Source organism: Amborella trichopoda, chromosome 11 (genome assembly GCF_054954075.1).
Source record: "Amborella trichopoda isolate Santa Cruz 75 chromosome 11, AtrichopodaSantaCruz75HAP2 v2.0, whole genome shotgun sequence".
Taxonomy (NCBI): domain Eukaryota; kingdom Viridiplantae; phylum Streptophyta; class Magnoliopsida; order Amborellales; family Amborellaceae; genus Amborella; species Amborella trichopoda.
Genome location: NC_142346.1, coordinates 24,414,556 through 24,437,325, shown reverse-complemented (window position 1 = coordinate 24,437,325; position 22,770 = coordinate 24,414,556). Strand labels below are relative to the sequence as shown.

Below are 22,770 nucleotides of genomic sequence, written 5' to 3'. Positions count from 1 at the left end.
CAAGCCAGGCGGCTTGGTCAGGAGGAAGGGTTGAAAGGAGAGTGTGGACATGAAAGGTTTGGGCCCCGAAGGGGCAGAGAAGAGATCCTTGACGAAGCAGGTTTGGGGGCCCCGAGGGGCAGTCTTCCACAGACAGGGCTTACAAGCAGGTGGTCGAGAGGAGGGCGAGAGGAGGGAAAGGTTTAGAGAGAGAGAGAGAGAGAGAGAGAGAGAGACCAGAGCAGGCAAGGGATGAGAAGCAGCTAGGGTTAGAAAGGGGAGAGAAAGAGATATGGGAGGGGGGAGGGGGGAGGGGGGAGAGAGACCGGAGAGAAGAGGGATCATCCCAAGGGGTCAATGATGGAGAAACGTGGGGAAGAGGGATGATCCCAAGGGGCCAATGATGGAGAAACGTGAGGAAGAGAAGAGAAGGTCGACCCTTCAAGTGCACCAGGGTGAGAGATTGTCCAAGGTGGACTGGGGGGGGGGGGGGAGTGGACAAGCGAGAGGGTGAGTAGGGGCAGGTCGTCAGCAGAGGACAACGAGAGAAGGGCGACGGGGTTAGATGGGTTGCCAGGAGAGTCATTAAGAGGTAAGGCACTGGAAGCCACGTGACACTCGGGGGACACGGAGGCATGTGAGTACTAGGGGGAGGAGAGGGTGGAAAATTTGAAAGAGGTGGTGGAGTTGGGTTGGCACATGTCGAAGAGGAAGGGTCCCGGGGTGGAGCCATGCCGAGGTTCTTGAGTGACACGTGTCTAGATCAACACCGTTTTAAAAGAGATCGGACTATTGTGGTCGACTCCGAAAGGCGGGGATGAGGCAGGGCATGCAGGCCTAAGCCGGCGGCAGCGACGACAGAAGACCGTGGTCCACTGGTTCTTATCCTCAACAAGGGTCAAGTTCAGGGAAGGGCAGTGGTTCTCGAGGAGAGGTTGGGAGAAATGAGAAGGAGGAGGAGAAGCCGAGACCCAAGCCAGTCTGATGGAATAGAAATCAAGTGTCTATTTCTTGCTCACCCTCTACAAAATGTCAAACCTTTCCTTGCCAGACCTTCACAAGGAGCAGCAGTTGAACACACCATATTTATGTGCAGAAAAAAGTAATCGAGAAAAGAAAGGTTGTACTAGAATTAACACCCCAAAGGAGGAAAAAATAAATAAAAAAAGAAAAAAACACACTTGAACAAAGGCGATACTGGAATCAGCACTACTACCCTGGAAGCCCAAGGTCAAGGCTGCCAAGTGGTGGAATAATCGAGAAATCAAAAAAAGAAGAAAATCACTAGAAATCTGCAAATTCCCGCGAACAGCTGAAACAGGGGAAACTGATGTGGAGGTTCGTAAACATATATTCACACAAAGAAAGCCACCTAGCATAGCAAGTCACTTAGGCTTTCAAAAATTTTCCTCATTGCATATCCCTCACCCCCTTTATTGCCATATTCCATTGAGGCCCCACTTCATGTCAATCAAGAACAATATCCTAAAACTTTCAGGTCATAGTTGATTTTTTTTTTTTGATGAGAATTTCGCTATTTCTCGACATCCCATGCAGACTCAACACACGCAGTGGCCTAGGATGACTCTACACACCCAATGGCCAATGCTTCCATCCCTCCCTCGCTGCCTCCCTCCTCCCATCCCTCCACTACGCTCGCCCCTTTACAAAATCAATACAATATTTGCAGGTTTTTTGCTACATATTTTGGAGGAAAACAAGAGGCATTTTTATTGTTTTATTCTTATTTTTTAGTCATGTAGGATTTTGTGATGATACGGTTTGTTAATTAAAAAGTTCCAATACAAATTAAAAGTTTGCAATGACCAATTGGTATGCGTTTGTGTATCTTTTTTTATTTTGGTTGGTGATTCGTTTTAAATGTGACTGTGAAGTGTGAACAATGAATGGTGAATGGTAATTTATTTTGGTGGAATAAGGCTCAGATGATGATGATTTTGTTAGATGATTGATGATTTGGGATTAATAGGCCATTGGTTGTACAATTGGTGGTTTGGTATAGGAGAGGGACTAGGAGATTTCGGTGGTAATTGGTGATTAATTGATCAGGTATTTGAGTTTGGAGATTGAATTAGGAATCATAAATACTAGTGGTTCTAAAAAAGAAAAATCAGATGTGACATGAGGGTATGCGGATGGGGTAGTGAATGGAGAGAATATGGGAATCTATGCATATATTATAAAAAAGAGATAATAAAGGGAGTGGGCATACGATGGGATAAGGAGCATTTGACTCGAGGCTGGGAATGTAACCAAATGCCCTAAAGTTCCTCCTCATTTCATGCACAACATGTGGAAAAACATGGAATCATGATTCAAATGCAAAAACGGCAAGTAATTACTAATGAGATTGGGAACCCTACCCAAAACCTACGGGGACTTTTGATACAACCGAAGACGACCCCCAATCTGAAGAGCAATCTAGGAGGATAAGTAGGGAAAGAATCTGTTGTGAGTGCTCCTAGCAAGCTTAAAAGGCAATGTGTGGTAGGAGGTTATTTCCTATCTAGGACAACATCAAGTTCCCAACCAACCATCAAAAGTGTGTGGTTTGGGAGAAAGGCAAGAAAAACGGCACACTGTCTAGTTGGATGCAGCAACATCTATAGGCCCATGTATAAAGGCCCAGACTTCCACAATAGCAGGAAATTGTTGTTGAAAAGGAATGTGTAAGAGGTTAAGGGATAAATTGAAACTTGCAGTGACATATGGGCCGATCATGGATTGCTCCATCATGGCTTGTGGGAAGACCAACCGGAGAAATGAGCAGTTGTTTAGTTTTTTTTTTTTCCTTGTGTTTTTCAATCAAGACAAATGAGACACTATTTGGATTGTTTAAGGAGATTCTTGAGGAACTGGGGCCATAGCATGTCGTCCAACTTTTTACTGATATGCGGCCAACTAGTCCCTTTGGTGTCAAGTTGCTGCCAGAGAGGTATCCCTATTTTTTTGGACTTTCTGTGCCGCCATTATATTTATTTGATGGTTGAGAATGAAAAGAAGATGTCAGATGCTCATTTGGTTCTAGAAAAGGCAAAAGATATAATAAAATTTATCTACAATCAGTACTTTGTCTTCAATCTTATGAGAAAGCACAGAAACTGAAGGGAGTTAGTGAGGCCAGTAACTAGAAGATTTGCAACTAATTTCCTCATATTACAAAGTAGTGAGCAGCAAAGGATGCCTTTAGAATCCTGATCCTCAAGTGTTTGGCTGGATCATATATGAGCCAAGAAGAGACATTGGTGGGAAAGTAGACTGGGTTGAGTAGCCAATTTTGGACCTTTGTTGCTAACATAATTTGAGTGACACAGCCCCTGGTGACGGTATTAAACATTGTTTATAAAGATTCTAGGCCAGCCATGGATTATATCGACGAGGTAATGGATAGGGTAAAGGATGCTATTGCAACTTTTAAGCACAAGAATTCCAAGTACAAGGACTATTTGAAGATTAAAGATAAGAGATGGATAGTCAGCTGTATCACCCCATACATGCAGTTGCTTAAAGACTCGGCCCTAAATTCTTATACAACAAAAGCCATGTTCTCAACCCATCCTGAGATTCGAAGGGCTTATGCACTGTGAGATGCTGTATCTTAACAGACATATGCAAGGGACGAATGCGGAGGAATGAACTTATATGAGGAGGCGCAGCAAGATTTTGGTAGAAAGATGACCACGAGGACATGTGATCATAACCTGATTCATTTTATTAATTCAATTCTTATCCTCAGTCTAATACAAACAATAATATCTCATCATGTTGTTTTCGATATTTTTACCATTCAAGTTCAACTAAATAGTGGTAATGATTTGGGGGGATGTTTCCAACCTTCAAAAGTTTATCGCTCTTATTCCTAGCCAAACTTGAAGCACAAGTGGAAGCAACGGAATTGGAGTGTGTTTCAAAACATGCACACAAACAGGTAAAACAAATTGGAGCATAAGGGGCTTTAATGACTTGCTCTTGGTCCAATACGACTTGAGGTAGATGCAAGGGTGAGAGCTCTCACACTATATTTCTATTTTTTTTTTAAATTGTTAACTGAATGCTATATTTCTATTATGTATTCAATTTTAAAGTTTGCAATTTAGAACCTCAATATAATATGAAATATTATGAAATGTAGGACCATTCAAAGACCCACATGCATAGACCCAATCTAGTGAGAATCCTAGCTGTTTCTACTGCTTTCCTTTGCTGTTTCAGATGAACGGAGAGAAAATAGGATTAGGGTCACACGGACAGATGAATTGTGATGCCTATGCCCTAAAACGGTGGAGGATTGGAGGAAAAACCTTAGAAAGAGGACCTATGGCAGATGGGCTTTGACGAGGGTTTGAGACATACCTTTGTTGGATGACAACCTTGGTGGTTTGGATTGGAGATGGCATTTTCTTGTGTAGATTGAGAGAGAGAGAGAGACGCACATGCACACGGACACGCACAGGCACGCATGGACGCACGCACACGCACAGGCGCACAAACACACACAGTAGGGGAGTCTGTCACCGCACAATAGAAAAATGGGCACAGCCATAGAAAAAAAGTCATTTAAAACATCCAAACAACATAAGACATGAAGAGAAACTCCAAAATTTTCCCAGGAACTTAAGTTTTTTGGATGATGAGCTATTCTTAGTTAACATCCAAATTAGCCCTAAATAATTTCAGTTTCACTTCTATGTACTTTTTATTCCCACCATTGGGCTTGACAGTTGATCTTATTTTGATTCTACCACAGATTTCTCAACAAGAGAAAACAGCCATCCATAACACGATTTTCATTAAAATGATCACAAGTAATAGATTCATAATTCAAATTTTCACTTCCGAATAAAGGTATTAGGTCTATGCAACAATTTTACATCTAATAGAGAAGACAAACAGCAATTGGTCACCCCTCGCTCTATCCCCCTCGTCTTCTCCACTCTCCACCCCTACCCCTGGGCCAAATCAAGTATCCTGCTTTAGAAGGCCTCAGTGGCAGCCTTACTTTGGATGCTCTAGATCGAACGCAACAGTAGGATCTTCCGAGAAGATTGCTCTTCTGCGGCAGCCTTATTCGAAAAACTCAAAGCAATGATAGTTTTTTGGGCTTCAAATCACTCCACCTTCAAATGTTTTCCCCCATCGGCCTTTCATTAGGACTGGCGGGCCTTGCTTCACCTCAATCAGTACCATATCTCTCGCACCACTCTTTGGAGACCACCTGACCTTGGCTTAGTTAAATTCAATTTTGATGGTTGTTCACTAGGCAATCCTGAACCCACAGGAATTGGAGGCCTCTTCCGGAATTATGAAGGCAACATCGGCCATGCAGATGCTCAAACAGCAGAGGCTCTTGCTCATCTTGAAGGCCCTAAACTCTTCGACCCCTCGTGGAGCCCTGGCTTGGTGATCAAAGGTGACTCACGGAATGTAATCCCTGGGCTCCAAAGCATGTCCCTGGTACCTGATACACATTCTCGACGAAATTTCCCACCTTACCAGGGTTTTCCCACTTTATTGGAAAAACGTTTGGTGGGAGAGATGGGGATACTATAGCCAAAGCTGGGGCAATAACTGCTAGTGATTAACTGGAATTTATAAGACTTAGTCACTCCATAGACCTCCGCTATGGCTACCATTTCTTGTTCTCTCTCCCACCTAAGGTGGTTTTGTACAGAGCACCCACTTTGCAGTGAGCCAATTTTTGTTATAAATAGCTTCCAATCCAGGAAGCAATTTTTTGTAATCATATTCCCCTTAATACAAACTGTTAACATTCTCAAAAAAAATAGAAAAGACACACGCATGCACACATACACACACGCACGCATAGAGATATGGGCCATGAATAACTGGGAGGACCCTCCCTCCAATTATTATAGGAACTCCTCAAAAGTTAGATCTAGGACATCAGGATCGGAAAATTATTAGATCTCATGGAAAGATCTAGCATAATCCATCAGAGGGCCGTCCCACATAGTTGTTGGGATTGGAAGCGAGATCAGGATCGCATAGAGAGGGATTGTGAAATTTTAGGGATCCCCAAATGTTAGAGATCAAGATCCAAATCTTTTGCGGATTTTGCTCACAACCTTAAAGGGTATGTATAGTTGTCATGTGAGTCTTTAGGGTTCGGATCGACATCTCTAATAGTAGGAACTGGGATCCCTAACAATGAGGATCGAGATCCCAAATTTTAAAAGTTGAGATCCCATGAAGATCCCTTTCCCGGAGTGCTAAAGAGAGATTCTGGAGTGGAACGCCACTTATGTTGGGAGATCTTGGGAACTTCCTATCTAATAATTGCCATGTGTATCGCATGTATATCTATCTATCCGAGTGCTTAGCTATGCACATGTGCATGTCATGTGTGCGACCACCACATAGACCAAACTTAAAGTGCAACAAGTAGTGTAAAAGGTTTATTTACCACTAAACAACATCCTTTAGGGTAATTGCAAGCATGAAACAACAGAAAATGATGCTTGAGAATAAAACTGAAAGAATTAGTTGCTAACTGACCTTTAAAAGTGATAGAGAACTCTACATCATAAGGTTTATGTCAGGAGATCTGTACAGGTCACAAGAGATGGTTTATGCACTACAAATTATAGACAACATCATTAGAGAGTATAATAATGTTTGGTGAACAAAAAGAGTATGATAAGTTGTCTTATAAACTATAAGAAATCATACTTAACTTTCCATAATGCAACAACAATAGTCAGTCCTAGCAAAATGAAAAACAATATTCCAAATGAATAATTAACACTTTTACATTATTTAGAATTGATGTTAAAGCAAGAAGTATCTGTTTGAAATGGTGAAACTCATATAATAGGAAACATTTCACAGAACGGCAGAAAAACACAGCTAATTCTCTGACTAAAGCGTGCTACAAAACCATACATGTCCTGCACAACACAAGAGTGAATGTAAATTGGATAAGTTATCTGTTAGCGCTTAGTTTCTCTTAATAGCATGTCTTTTTTTTTCTTTTTTCTTTTTATATGTTAAAAATGGGAATGGAGGGTGGAACATTATGTTGAGGCATCTGCCCCCCAACCACCGATGCCCCAAGCCCATTCCACTAGAAGAATGATTTACGTACGCACCCTAAACTTTTAGGTAAAATACAAAATGCTCCACTTATATGTGGAAATTACAAAAAAGGTCAGTCAACCAGTTTGTTTTTTATAATAAAAAACTAAAAAAAAATCAAAACTTTAGCTGAACAAGGGGCAATTTTAAAAAAAATAAAAAAGTTGGTTGGCCGACCTTTGTAATTTCCGCATTTAAGTGGAGCATTTCGTAATTTATTTAAAATTTTAAGGTCCATATGTAAGTCACTCCCAATAGAATGTTTAAATTTCACTTCAGGAGAACAAGATCAAGGGACTTTTGCATTCAAATAGAAATTTGGTAACAAACAAAAGTGAATGAAACTAACATCTAAAATGAGAAAGGCCAAGTGTGGGACCACCTTGAGCCCAATGATAAGCTACTACTTTCATCCTTGACATGGAAGAAGATTGTTTTACGTGAATTAAATGCTAAAACATGAATTGAGCAAAAAAAGGAATGGGATTTCCGAGAAGAAACCAAAGGTAGGCAATGACCATGACAGCATCCAGTATAGTTTGTCAGAATAAAGTTAGGTAATGACCACGGCAGAGCTCAAAAGAGCTTATGCATGTTTAACAATTTCAAACTAATGAAATGACAACTAATCATTAAAGAAAAAAAAAAGTTACAAAAAGACAAGAAAAAAAAGGCTCTAAGATCTTCCCAGACCAAGTTGGGAGGGTTCGGTTTGCACCCTTTATTTTTATTTTTTTTTTGGGTGAGCGGGGAGGGGGGGGATTGATAGAAAGAGAGAGAGACCTAGCAAAGTTCTAGAGAAACAAGAGCTCAAGATACACACAGAAATGTTATGTGTATATATTTGAGTTCTTGAAGTAAGGACATGCATTTGTCTTTGTGTATGTTTGGGTTAATGTAGGATGTTGATGGACTTATAAGTAATAAGGTAGAAGTTGTTCGAGAAAAAGGACCTGGTTATCCTTCTCTGTTGTTTAGGGAAAATGTCAAATGTCCATAGAAACGTTATATGTGTATATGTTTGAGTTCTCGAAGTAAGTATATACATTTTCCTTTGGGTATATTGTTTGGGTTAATAGTAGGTTGATGGACTTATAAGTGATAAGGTAGAAGTTGTTCAAGAAAAAGGACCCGGTCATCCTTCTCTGTTGTTTAGGGAAAATGTCGAGGTTCCATAGAAAATCCCAAGCGGAGTTCTGTGAATGCATAAGATTCCCAATGAAGCAAGAATACCAGTGTAGCCTTTAGCCTCCATCATGCTATCTCCTTTCCTTCCTCTCCCTTCTCCCTGAGCCTACTTCATCCATCTCATTATCATAATCCAATGCTTCACTTTCATAATCAAATACTTTATTAACAACTGGACCCATTAAAGGGGGTGATGGTGGGGAAAAAAAATCATAATTCCCACGAATTAAATCAGAATTTAAATCTTTGAATGTTAACTAAAGTATTAAATAACATCAAAAATAGCAACAGATAATTCTAGGATAATGTTTAACCAAGGCATGCGACATTTTAATACAAATGTTTGCCGTCATCATGTTATTTCCAATAATGATCATTACAGTCAGCTTTTAAAAGAAGCCTTAACAGAAAAGGAAACCATGTTTTGAAGAAACCACAGGAATGTTACAGTACAGATCATATATTTTGCTATAAAATCAAAAGCATTTGAAGAAATGATTCGAGACTATATGAAAAGTGAAGTCATGAGAAAATAAATTTCAATGAACAAAGCAAAACACCAAACTAAAGAGCCACCTTTGTATGGCAGATTTTTGTAATTGCTTCAACATGGAGGCTTTGCAATGCTTCAAGAGAAGTAATATCTAGACCAGTGAGATCTTCACCCTGCAATAAAAGGATGAATGACCAAATATTTAAAACAAGCATTCCACTTTTTTATGCATATCTATAAAATAGTCAAGTGATACATGCATGTTTTTTTTATAATTATTATTACTATTATTTATTTGATTGGTAGATATGTAACTCTTCCAGGGGAAAACTTTTGCCACATCATAGCCAATCCCAATAGTTCGAATAAGGCTTTGATGATGACAATGATGATGAATTGATGATCGGCAGAAATGTGCCATAACAATAAGGGAATACATTAATTTTTCGTGCAGGCATCACTAGAGATGTAACGAACATCACATATAAATATGTCCTCATATGGCAATGCTTATGAGGTTCCCATGCATCAGTACATCTGTATAAGCAATATCCAAGTAGACATCAAGTGGAAATGTGCAGAAGATGATATGCATGCTTTTGCACTGCAAAGTCCAGTTCTATGAAAAACATGAGCACATGCAGACATTGACAACCAATCATTAGCCTAATCACAATGAGATGCTTTTGAGTAAACACTGTGGGGATCTTCTTATCAACTGCTTCTGTGGCATATAAGGAGAGGTAGCATACAGTGAAAATCCGTAATTCTGTTGGAAGTATTTTGTTCTTTTGATAAATCATTTGGTTGCAAGCATTACAAAGTAAAAAAATCTCCAATCTAGCAGTTTTAGGGCCATACCTTGATCCTGGAGACGAGAATTTCTAGCTCTTTGCATTTTCTCTTTTCATTCTCATATGAAATGCTCAATTCTTCAATGGTGTTAAGATCGTCCCTTACCTTGCTAGTATCATTTCCCACAGAATTTTTACAAGCATAGCCGTTAGACATTGATAAACCTTTGTGTGCCATGCTTTTCGATGAATAAGAGGCATCCATCCCTTCCACTGGAAAATCATTACTTGTGGCATCAGACTTCCTCAATTTTGCAACAAGGACCCACATATTTGCAAGCTCATTTTCTAAATCTTCTTCTTGATGTTTTGCCTCCTCTATTCTTTTGAGTAACTCTTCTTCTTTTCTGTTTTTCTCAGATAAAGTAGCCTCCAGTGACTTTTCCCATTGACATCTTGATTCAAGCTCCTTCTGTAACTTGATCAAAACTTCATTTTCAGATTCTCTTAAGCAAGGGTCACCACTGCTAAGCTCTCGCTTCCTATTATCAAGGAGAGGCCTCTGGAAGGAATCAGCTTTATGATGTGCAAGATCATTTGCTGCAGCCAAATCAGCAGTCAGCTTCGCATTTTGGTAAGAAAGTTTTGTGACTTCCTCAGCCAGGTTTCTAAGTTCAACAGCTGCAGCGGAAGCCAACTCCTTGGCATAAGATGCTTCTTCTGCCAATTTCTGGCTATGAATTTCTAGTCCATCCTTCTCTTCCATGAGTCTAACTTTTTCTTGCTTTAGATTCTCTATTTCAGCAGCCTGAATCATATGGAATTTATTTTATCAAGGAAAAGCTCCAATCCAAAATACCAAATGAACGTAAACCATTTTGGTAAAACTTAAATTTTGAATAGCAAAACCAAAAGCCTAATTGACAAATCCTAGCCAATGACCTGAAGAAGAAGTTGAGATTGTAGATTTGTATCAGCATTGCCTCCTTTATAGTCTTTATAATCTTCCTGTGAAAATAGGCTTGGCAAACTTGACAGGCTTGTAGGTGTATTTCCATCAAGACAAGTCTCATCAGATGCACCACCATTCATGTCTGGCCACCCACCAATTTCTTTAGAAGCCTCAGTCATGGAATTGTTTTGTACTAGTTGATTGCAGCTTTTAACGGACACAGAACTAAGCTGTTGTCTCAGGAGAAGAATAGTCTCCTGCATTTCTGCATTTTCAGATAACTGATTCAGCAGAGAAAAATGTCAGTGAATGATAAGTGCTATTAGCCAGCATATAACAGAAACAAAGGGTATAACATACTTCACCTTCATTTGTAGCTGCTCTTGAAGGATCCTGTTGTCTGCTGATTTAATCTTCAAAAAAACAAAACATCACAGGACAAATTAAATTTCAATCATAACCATGGAAACTGTAAAATCTCAAATTTCTGTTCACCGCAATACACACATACCTCAAGTTCGAAAGTTTTTTCATTCAACTGAGTAGTCAACTTTGAGAGGGTCTGCAAAGAAGTATCAGACGGTAGTAAGGAATGACAGATTTATCACAATAAAAAAGAGCAATTTGAGAGCAAGATAAAGTAATTAGAGATAAATTATAGCCGAAACCATAACCAGTTACATACATGACCTATTCCCTAAATCCCATCATTTTGCAATGATCTACCCTCCAAAAATGTGTATGGGTTGGAATGATGTAAAATAATTATATCCAGTTCACTAAATAGGCAACGTTTTGCTAGTCAATGATTGTTTTGTAGAGGCATCCAGACGCCTCTTTATTCAGAGTGCAGAGAGCAAGTGAGCAGCCTAAGATATCATTGTCCAAACCCCAAACCACAATAGAGAAGCATTCCAAACAGATCCTAAGATACATATACTAGGAATCAAATCCCATTGTGAATCAAGAACCAGATGGGATATCCTTAATCATCAAGAGACAAAAGAAAAATCCTCTGGATAATACACAAATGCGATTGACTTGGAACATTACATACAACTAAGAAGATAAGTAACCTGAGACAGTTCACCACTGGTATTAGCTGATCGTGGAGTAGCTTCAATAGAACCAATCATACGCTGCTCAAGAACATGCATTTGGTGTTTCTTTTCATTGATATCATATCTTAGCTTTTGTATTTGTTCCTGTAACGTAAGGGTACAACCAATTAATCCTCCAGATAACATTATTGATAATGGCAAATTTATCCTGCAAATATCACTTTTGATAACAAATTTACACACCAGAAGTTGCAAATCTTCTGGATTTGCTGCTGCCTGCTCTGATAATCGTTTCATGGCACTCTTACACAATGCTACCTCCCCTGCCAGCATCTTAACCTGCTCTCGGAGAAGATCCATCTGGTCTGTAATAGTTGTCCCAGTCTGCAAAGGACAGAGATACCACATGTAGGTCTCAATATTCTATTAGTCAACTTAACTTTTGTTTTAATTTCCTTGAGTTAGGAATCATTGGACTTCTATGTCCAATAAAGACATTAAATATGGATGAGAGCAGCCTACAATTATGTGGCAAGTTTATTAGTACACATACATAAGTAAGAGTGATGAACTTCACATGAAGGAAAAAGTTTATATAAGGTTGCAACCTTAAAATGTAGAACTACAGATACACCTCAACAATCCATCGGAAAAGGTTATTTTAATGTTGAAAAACCCTATGATTGATCATCTCGACATCGAGATGTATGATTATGAAAAATAAAAAGATTTTGAGTCTCATAAATAGTGCATCTTACAACATATTATATACACCGTCCATTTTCAAGATTTTCATATGTTTATAGATCTACTTGATTTTAACCATTTTTGGAATTTAAAATTTAATAATTATATATGAATATAGATTTTCAGATAATCCTAAGAACATTTTACATCAAAATTATATATTATGATAAAATTTGAAAGTGCACCTTAGTTGGATTGTTTAAGGTTGCAACCTTATGGAAACCACACCCTTATATGAATACATATTAAAGAGCTGGAATCTCCAAGACATTCAGATTTGGACATGTTGCAGGATGCTTCTAAAGCAGAAGCAGCTCAGAGAATACCGGATTCTACATTCGCTTTTTGGAGAAATCATTCTTATTTAAGATACTGCAGTACCATTTCCAACCTTGATCACAAATACATACATATATCGAGGAATGAGAGTTAAGAAAAACTTCCCTTTGGAGCACAAGGGTGAAAAAAGTAACTAATTACATTATAAAAGGTAAAATCAGGACACAAGTCCAAAACAAAGAGAACAAAAACAACCAAAATCTCTTAGATGATCACATATGACTCTAAGAACTACAAACGATACAAATAAAATGTGCGAAAAATTAACAATTATATGATAATAAAGCAATGAGACATTATTTCTTTCTTATATTTCTATGGGTAAGTCGTGAGTACAATTTAATAAGTACAAATTCACAATCATATGCAATTTTATACTAGAAGAGACTATAAATACGCTAGTTATGAACCGGGCAAGTAAATACCGATTAAAATTTTTATTTCCGGATCACTTATAAGTATCCAAATACAATATATAAACCAATAAAAACCACAAAGAATGTCAAGGACTCTCACTTACTTGCCATCAAAACAATTTACATTCAAAACATAAATCTGAAATTACATAACACTTTGAATAAACTCAAGAAATAAGAAAATACCGCATACCTTGCCTCAAATTACCGCCAAGGACTTCATAGACCCTACACGGGATCTCCTCCACCAATGGTGCATGGGATCTCGGTCGAGCCTCATTACATAACTCGAAAAGCCTTGGCAAAACCTCTTCAGAGCACGACATGGGATAAGGCTTGACCAAGGCTTAACACAGAATCAAAAGCATGAGTACCTAGGCTTGGGGCATGCCACCCTTGTGGATTGGGCATGGCCCCTTTTAGGGTTTCTAGCTTCTAAAAAAATTGAAAACCCTAACTAGTGAGAGAGAAATAGAGAGAGAGTGGGACGTGGCTGCCTTTAGGGTTTAGAGAAAGAAAGAGAGAGAGAATTCAAGTTGTAGAGATTGAACCCCCAAAGAGAGTACATATAGAATAGTGGCTCGGGTTCATTATGAAACTCAATCTAGACCTTGGATTATGGAGACCTGTATAGTGAAGAGATCACATCCATTCATTTCTTAGATCAGCATGATTAAAAAGAATGAAATGCAACCATTATCCCTCAGTTTCCCATCAAAAATTGTGTAGAGAAAATACTATGTTTTTGCAAATCAAATTTCAACCAATCTCTACACTTGCTCATAAATCAATCAAATCTATTTTATAATACTTTCCTTTTATTTTAGGGTGTGGTTTGTATAAGGTTGCAACCTTAACAATCAACGTAAGGTGCACCACCAAATTTTATTATAAATATAATTTTGGTATTGAAAATTCTTAAGACGGCTTGAGAATCCATTTCCATCTCTAATCATAAACTCTTGGACCCCAAAAATGGTTCAAATCAAGTAGATCTGTAAACATATGAAAATCTTGAAAATGGGTGTATTTTTGGATTCAAAATCGTTTTTTTTTTAATATTCATACATCTCGATGTTGAGATGATCAATTAGGATGGTTTCCAACTTCAAAAAACCTTTTATGATGGATTTCTTAGGTGCACCTTAATTCTAAGGTTGCAACCTCATATAACCTTTTTCCTTTATTTTAAAACATGTGGATGGCTTACAACACAACCCACTCAAAATAAGAAAGAAGAGGAAGTGCGGCACCCCACACATGGATAGCCATGCGGGCTCCACGCCCCTACTAGTTGTATTATATGTGGTGGGCCCAAAGTCCCAATGGGCCCCCACACCCTATATTATATTTTAGAATAATAAAAATATTTTTATAATCCATTAAATATTTTATTTTCCTCTCTAAATTAAATAAATCCAGAAAAATGATTTTTTCTTATTTAAAAATCCTTTTTTAATAAAGTTAAATATCCAGAGAGATAAAAATTCATTTTAATTATCTAAAATATAATTAAACCATATTTAAACATATTTAAAAAGATTTGATGGGAATTGAATTCATAGAGTTAGGAATATAACAAATATATTGAGGACTCCATCCTTTCTAGAAACCGCATCTCAATACATCTTCTCAAATTGACCCAATTGTTCTCATGACCCACAGCCCTTCAAAGGAGTCATGATTGGACTATCAAAGACAGCCAATAAATGAAGGAGACACAATCCTAGTCCGTGGATTACAAATCCCTACTTAAGGACAAGTTTAAGCCCCATTATAGCATGATACCATATGGGTCCCTTCCACCAAATTCCAGTGTTGTAGGAAGTCATCTCTTCGGCACATGTACACAACACACACTCTCATTCGAAGGGCTGCTTCCCAGACGACTATCTAGTGTACATATCATGAGATGGTAATGATGAGGATTTTGGCCTTTGTCCTCTCAAGCCAACCATCACACACAGGGATCCCCAAACCAACCACCTTGGGCACTACTCCAACCTCATCAAGGGATAACCCCCAGTTAGTCCAATCTAGACCAGAATCCCACTGGAGCCAACATATCGCCATAGTCATAGTTTTACATATTCTCATAAGGCCTTTAAGGCTGCATAACCCCAACAAGTTACATATGAAGAATAAAAAAATGTGATGATGGTGATCAGAGCACAACAAGTAGCCATGGGTATCTTCTTTGGTAGCAACAGATTCATCCTAATTTTCGCTCACATTTGGAGGATGAAAACCCTAAGAGGGCTTTCAAGAAAAATAAGAAGAGTAAAAAATAGTTTGAATGTTTTTTTTAGCTTTTGAGGCACATTTCAAATGTTTTATTTATTTATTTAATTGCTAGAGGGACTTTTTAGATAGTTTAATTAAAGTTAGGGAGTTTAGTTTCAAGTTATACTTAAGTTACGACCTTTTAGTCAAAAGCTAATTGTATTGACAAATATTGAACAAAACAATAACTTTCCAATATAAATAAGAGCATGGATGAGCTGGCAATGTATTCCTCTTTAAGAAAAGAAAAAGACTTTGTCTTAAAAAAAAGCCTGAGGCTTGAACCTTAGGTGGAAGAAGGCCTTTAGGGTTTCTACAAAATTGCTTGTGTCAAGGTGCTTTCTTGCTGATATTTTTACGTTTCTTCAAGTTTCCTACATTAGAAGGCCACTCCATAGTTCAATTAAGCAATGAAAATAAGCTAATTAGATGAAAACCGAATTTATGCTACAGATGATGCCCAAAAGAGATGATGTGAGCTCCCCAATGTGGGTTTTTTTGGCAGAGAGACTGATTAATATGGCAGACCATTTAGCATTGGAATGTAGCTTCCACAGGAGGATTTGAAAAAGGCCACTAAACCACTAGACATGCTTCTTTTGTGATATTGGTCTTCTAAGAGGTAGCTAGGGGTAGCACCATTGTATTAGTCCTGTTTTCTACGAGTTATTCCAAGGATATCAAGGAAAATTCTATGCTCTAGAAGCACTACAAGAATAAAGGTCCACTAAGATTAATAGAACATAATGATGCTTTATGGTGATCTAGTTGGGAGTTGGGACAATGGGGGTTACATGGTAAGCAATACGTGAATCAAGATTTCACAATTTTTTATAGAAATATAATATCTCATTGACTCAGTCTGAATAATCACATCAGAATTACCTTTGCATTATATGAAAAAAGCAAAAACCCTACATGCCCATTTGAAAAGAATATTCTTGTAGAACACAGAAAAAAGCAAGTATAATTTCCCTATCTTGAAGAACAATCAATACTATGCATAGCTGAAGAATGAGAGAATAAAACAAAAACCACCATTTGAATGTTTCATCAAATCAAGGAATATTATATTATAACCAACTCTAATCTCAATTAACTTATACCAATACTTGAATACTCACGAACTCGGGATTTCCACAGCCAAATGACTTGTGCACCTCATGGACCTCAATAGCAGAAAAATAATAAGAAATGCAAAAAAATAATAAAAAAATAAGAATAAAGCAACTTGAGCGGATCCCAATAGGACGCATTGAGCAGATAGGTGTCAACAGGTCTATGCCATGGGGCATCAGGAAACAAATCTATGTTTTTCAGTATCCAGCGAAGTGCAACACCAATTTAGGGAATTGAATGGAACCAAAAATAAAGGTGTTGTTCACTATAGGTGAGAGCTTCATAACCCATCAAGACAGAGAGAGAGAGGGAAAGGAGTGGGGGGGGGGGGGGGGGGGGGGGGGGGTTATGCTTATCAGTTCTAATTTTCAACATCTTTTGGGATGAAATAATGAGAACTCAATATAACTCCTTTTTGAACATGCAATTTTTACTCTAGCTGTCAGTGCCTCTGCCTCTACCACCTCTTCGACTGGTTGGTTGGGTATAGGGAAACAAAGTAAATAGATATCTGGCTGGATTTGCCTGCCACTGGACGATCGAAAGTGGAACTCCAGCTAGCTGGCTGGCTGTCACTGTGGTTGGTTGGTGCATATGCACATTTCCCTTTGAAGGAGGCAGCCCTGTCCTAAATGAATGCGAGTAAATGCAAACCTAGTGCCTTGCACGTCTAATGAAAAAATATGCAAGCTATGAAAACTCATTTACTAGCAAAATGCTATTACTCAAATGCACAAAGAAAATATTACTTTACCAAGTAAATTTCTTTTTGAGTTTCTTGTAGAATTGCCAATAGTTAAAGAACTCAGGATAGTGAAATCTACAATACAAAAGTAGGTTGGCAATGGACCGGGCGGCCTAGCCATCCCATCAGCCAGGCCCTGAAAACTTTGGGCCTGCACCAAAAAATATGGCTCGAGAACCAAGCAAGACAAGGCATGAGTTACAACAAGGCAGGCCCGGGCTGACCAATTTTTCCCCTTATATTTTTCTCTTCTTTGTATCGTGGTGTATGTTATTCGCAGACAGCATAGTTTTGATCGATGAGACTTGAAGTGGCGTCAACACAAAGTTATAACTTTGGAGGAATACCCTAGAATCTAAAGGTTTTAAAATTATCCAGACTAAAACAGAGTATATAGAATGTATGTTTACTAATAATAGCAGTAGATAAGAGGAAGCAATTAAGATTGACGGCCAATAAATACCCAAAAAACCACACTTTCAATATCTTCGGTCGATAATCTAGGAAAATAGAGAGAATGAGGACGGTGTCATACATAGAATTAGAGCTAGGTGGATGAAGTGGAGATGTGCAACTGGAGTTTTATGTGATCATCGTATACCAATGAAGCTAAAGGAGACGCTCTATTGGACAGTTGTGAAACCTGTTTTGCTTTATGAGGCGGAATGTTGGGCAACCAATGTTCAAGAAAGCGGAAGCAGCTGCCTAGGGAATGGGGGTTTAGGCCGCCTAGGCGCTAAGGTAGCGGCCCAAACCCCATTTCTGCCAAGGTCATATGTGTGTGAGAAAGGACTGTAAATGGAGAGAGAGTATGCCAAATGGGGTCATTCGTGGATTAGAGAGAGAAACTTGGAAATGGGGGATCATTTGTGGATTAAGGACGAGTGCACTTCTCAAGGTTTGGGGTACACCACGTCACTCTTATCTTCACTTCACACCCTAGAAAGTTCTTTGTGTGTGTAGAGAGAGAGAGAGAGGAGTCTCTTTCACTTTTTGTGGCCTCTGAGAGAGAAAGTGAGCGCAGATTGTTTCTTTATTATTTTATTTTTTTTTTGGTGTCATTCGACCCAGTGATTCAAAGAAATAGACCTCTTGGAAGAGAGAGAGAGAGAGAGAGAGAGAGAGCTTCTTTTTATCGTGAGAGGGAGAGAATTGAGTTCTTTTTGACTTTTTGTGGTTTAGGCCAGTTGACTTTGACTTTTTGTGGTTTAGGCCACTCGACTCTACTAACACCGAGTGATAGACCTCTATGAGAGTGAGAGAGAGAGAGAGAGGGGATCATTTTTGTTGTCTAAGCCACTCAACCCAACTAACCCAACGAAATAGTTGTCTTTGTGAGAGACCACTCATTAAATACAGCAAGAAAGGTGAGAAGAGAGAAACCAGATCTAATAAATTAAAATGTAGCCAATAGATAAGAGACGTTTATTATCATCACAAAAAAAATTTCCACCAAGGTTGAGGTGACGCCTAAGCACCCGCCTTTTAAACCGCCTAGCCAGGCGCCTTGGACGCCTAGGCGGGCGTCTAATTTCTTCCGCCTAATGCTATCTGACTTGTCAATGCCTAGGCATTTTTTGAAAAAGTCCGCCTAGGCGGTCAGGTAGCTAACTTTTCGTTCATTGTGGGCGACCAAGAAACAACATTCCCATAGGATGAGCGTAGCTGAGATGCGGATGTCGAAATGAATGAGTGGCAAGACAAGAAGGGATAGAATTCAAAATGAATACATTTAGGAGCACTTAGATGTAGCTCCAATAGGCACTAAGATGAGAGACAATAGACTCAGGTGGGCTGGCCATGTGCAACGCAGACCTAGTACAACACCTGCCAGGAGATGCGAGTTGGTTCAAGTGGAAGGCTCAAAAAGAGCAAAAGGTAGGCCCAAAAGGACATGGTTGGAAGTAGTGAGAAAAGATATGGGAATTTATGGCCTCATTGAGGGTATGGCCCTTGATAGAGCAGAATGGTGGACCAAGATTAATGTAGCCGACCCCAAATAGTTGGGAAAAGGCCTGTAATGATGACGATTTTTCTCCTCTTTTTGCATGTCCATTGGAGCCGACCATGACAAGGCCGGCGCTAGGCCAAGAACAGGGGCTCTTCGACCCTATCCGGGCCGGGCTCGACTACCCCTATAGGGGCCAAGGTCACGCTAGGCCCACGGTGGACCCTACCCAGGCCCAACCCATTGCCAGCCACCCTACACAAAAGTGAGTTTCATAATATATACAAGCACATAATTGGCAACAATATGTGAAGATACTAAACCTAGAATAACGAAAGCATATATATATAAGACTTGTGCCACAATGTTGCAACTTACAACAAAATGATTGTTATAGAATGATTAAATCTAGAGTCTAACCCATTCAGCAAAAGCGTTTTAGCATCTATATTTTACTTATTTGAGAACGAAACATAGCAAAAGCCAAAATTATATACTTACAGGGGGGAGGCGACGTCCTCTAGCTGTTGCACTAAACAAGTCACCAGCTTGCGTTTGTTCTGAAAATGAATCGATCATAGACAGAGCATCTTCACTTTTTCGACTTATAGACTTTCTTCTATTGTCTTTCAAATCGGGAAGAAAATCCTTTCTTTGGGATGAATAAGAACAAGATGCAGGAGAAGCACTAGCAGAGCTCCCACTATCGATACTACTAGACAGACCGCCAATGTTCTCTTGCTTCTGCACAAGCAATTATTTTTAGAAAAAGCTATGGTCTTTAATACAGTTGTCATTGAGTAATTGCAAAAATGCAATTTAATATATACATATAAGGGCAAGAGACCTAGCATTACAGCTGCTTAATCTTTTAGTATCTCAGGTCAATATTTTTATATAGCTGTAAGCAGACATTTGAACAAGTTTCATAAAGCTCATCCCACCTTGTTGCACTTCATAATTATGCCTCATGAATGAAAACTCTACAAAGACCACCAAATCCTTAAAAGAAAAAGAGATTTTGAGAGCAACTCAGCAAGCAATGAAGAGAGGGGGAAATGGTGGAAACACATACAGTTGCCCAGGGTTCCGAAATGTAAAATGATGAGAAATCAATATTACAACTCATAGGCTATGTTGCTACTATAAATTATAACAAAATAAGGGGCAATAAGGTTGTGACACCCAGTCATAACCTGCGAAGTACAAATTAAGCCTGGTTAATTGAGGTGCTTCGTGATCCACATTGCGGTGTTGTTTCATCTCAAAAGAGAATCATACTTCAGCTCAGCATTTAAAGATACATGGTTTCAATGACTCATACAATGTTTCAGATAGAAATGCTACAGAGAGAGTGAAGACTACAATAATGGAACTGTATCATGGACTTTCACCTCATTCCGGAAGACATTCATTTGATGAAGTTCCAACAGAATTTTTAACCTCATTCCTACTGTCATGCTGACATACCCACGACAAATAATAAACAAATGAGCAATGATCCAATGCAACGGTTGTATTATAGTATAATGCAACGGTTGTATTATAGTATAATGCAACGATACTTCTAGAAAACCATGTTTGTGATATTTGTATAACCCCAAAGTTTGCACACACACTCTCTTCAACGCAATAATCAATCCCCAAAAAAAAAAAAGTTCAATTTGAACCCTAGATATTGTCAAAATGAGTCCCCTCCAAAAACGAATCTAGACCATTCATTTTGTGAATTTCAAGATCCTAGCCTGTATAAACCCAAAATCATTTTTTTCTTTTTTAACATTGTTCATCTAATGCTATAATAAACCCATCCAAAAAAATTGAAAATGAAAAAATCCTTTTAAAGCCTAGATCTAAGCATCTCACCAAAATGAACGGCCTATGTTAATTGGGCTAAAACAATACTTTTTAGGTTGTGTTTTCAATTTCTTCTGTTTTTGTGATTGCTCATTAGAATGAAAAAAGTGTATGTTTTAAAATTTGGATCAAACAAATGGCTATAAGATGGTTTTTTAAGGTTATTGCATCATATTACTATACAACGGTTGCATGAAATCATTGCCCTAAACAAATAAAACGAACTAATCCTAGAGTTCAAGGTACAGGTTTCAACAGACTTCCAAACACATTTGTATTATGATCAGTCCTGTTAGTCCAAGTCATAGTCTCATCCTCAACAGCAGAAATCAAGGGCGCTTGGAATAATATGCAACCATTTTTAGAATCACCAACAATATAAACAAAAGAAGCAACAAATCTGTATAATAATCTGAGAGAAACAAATGGATACCCTAGGTTTGAACCATCCAAGCATTCCACGCCTTCTGTTCTTCTTGTTATCTTTAGTCAGATCTTCTAGGGTGCCATATTCAAGTCTTCCTTCTGCTGAAAAGTCTGAATCAAGGCTAACATGGTCGTCATCAACCATGTATTCTCGCTTCCTATCTGGAAGGTATGCCAACTGTATCAAGATGAACAGATAACACGTAAATTCACACAGAAGGCCAAAGATGAATAAGAGTGATGCAAAACTTATAGAAGATCTCGTCAACACCAATTTTGATAGAGATCCTGGAAAGGAAACCCCCGAAAGTAATCAATTGAAGCATCCTATGATGGTATGCACAGGATTTTGAAAAGGAAGAAATTACAAAAACACATTCAAGTACCTCATCTTCACCAAATGAATGGCGTCGCCGATGACCAGCCTTTTCAGGAATGTTTGTCGCAATAGTGTTCTTTGTAGAAACGAGGATAAGTTTTGTCAGCCGTTGGATCCTCCCCATCAGAGCAGCTTTTGCTTGTTCCTCCTCTTCCAATCTTGATTGCAATTTGACTTGGCCAGCCTCCAGCTTAAACACACAAATAGCGTAAAAGATATCTCAGATAGAAAAAGAATTTGCAAGAAAACCCAACTGGCATAATTTATTCTCAATTTTTTTTGGTAAAATAGAGCATAGTTAGACAGCAGAAATTTTGGTTTTTGGCGCAACAGTTGATTAAAATGAAAAGCAAGCATACTCCAAATCTAAAGCTGCAATTTTTTTAAACAGGTTAAAAAATTCTTTTAAATGTCAGCAGGAATCTAGAACAAAAAATGAGTATAGATATTCCAAGAAAAAAAAAAAAAGCATAATATGCATGAGTCATTATTTATCAAAAAAATCAATCCAAACTAATCAAATAAGTTAATGAAAACCCATTCGGAGTCAGAACAATCCACCACCCCAGTCCACTATTTGGTGGGCAATTGTTGTATGTCAAAAACATGGGATGTCTCTGAGATTTTGCTTCCATGCAATTTCGACATACCAATGGTATCATCTAATGTGGTAGGATTGAGCTTCAAACGTGTGACAAGGGGTCTGCATAAATCACGGCCACATGTCTTGACAAGTTGAACTGGGTTATCTGTTTGACTTGGTGACTTCACTCAGGCAGTGACCAAGTAGGAGATCGAGTTAAAGGCTTTGACCAAAGAATCAAATATTACAAGTAATCATCATTTCTTGCAAAATATGTGTGATGCACCGCACAATTATTGAGTAGGTCTATCTTCCTCTTAGACTCCATTTTCTTTATGAAATACA

At 38.5% G+C, this 22,770-nt stretch overlaps 1 protein-coding gene across 24 annotated transcripts in view; it reads right to left on the bottom strand.

Moving 5' to 3' along the window:
• LOC18446524 (P-loop containing nucleoside triphosphate hydrolases superfamily protein) overlaps nt 1-22,770 on the bottom strand; it is an 83,629-nt gene that overhangs the window by 23,013 nt on the left and 37,846 nt on the right. For 6 of the 24 annotated variants that reach the window (XM_088851691.1, XM_020675016.2, XM_006856640.4 and 3 more), the window contains 11 exons: nt 21,850-22,032; nt 21,471-21,641; nt 19,682-19,924; nt 11,827-11,967; nt 11,599-11,727; nt 11,034-11,084; nt 10,888-10,935; nt 10,513-10,803; nt 9,638-10,378; nt 8,860-8,949; nt 6,517-6,565 (listed from right to left, as the gene is read on the bottom strand). In XM_088851691.1, the coding sequence (XP_088707817.1) occupies nt 6,557-6,565; nt 8,860-8,949; nt 9,638-10,378; nt 10,513-10,803; nt 10,888-10,935; nt 11,034-11,084; nt 11,599-11,727; nt 11,827-11,967; nt 19,682-19,924; nt 21,471-21,641; nt 21,850-22,032 (2,097 nt within the window). In that variant the 3' untranslated portion in view covers nt 6,517-6,556. Of the gene's footprint in view, nt 1-6,516; nt 6,725-6,755; nt 6,909-8,859; nt 8,950-9,637; nt 10,379-10,512; nt 10,804-10,887; nt 10,936-11,033; nt 11,085-11,598; nt 11,728-11,826; nt 11,968-19,681; nt 19,925-21,470; nt 21,642-21,849; nt 22,033-22,770 lie in introns of those variants that run through there. The other 18 variants (XR_016044250.1, XR_002283110.2, XR_002283109.2 and 15 more) reach the window with 6 other exon arrangements.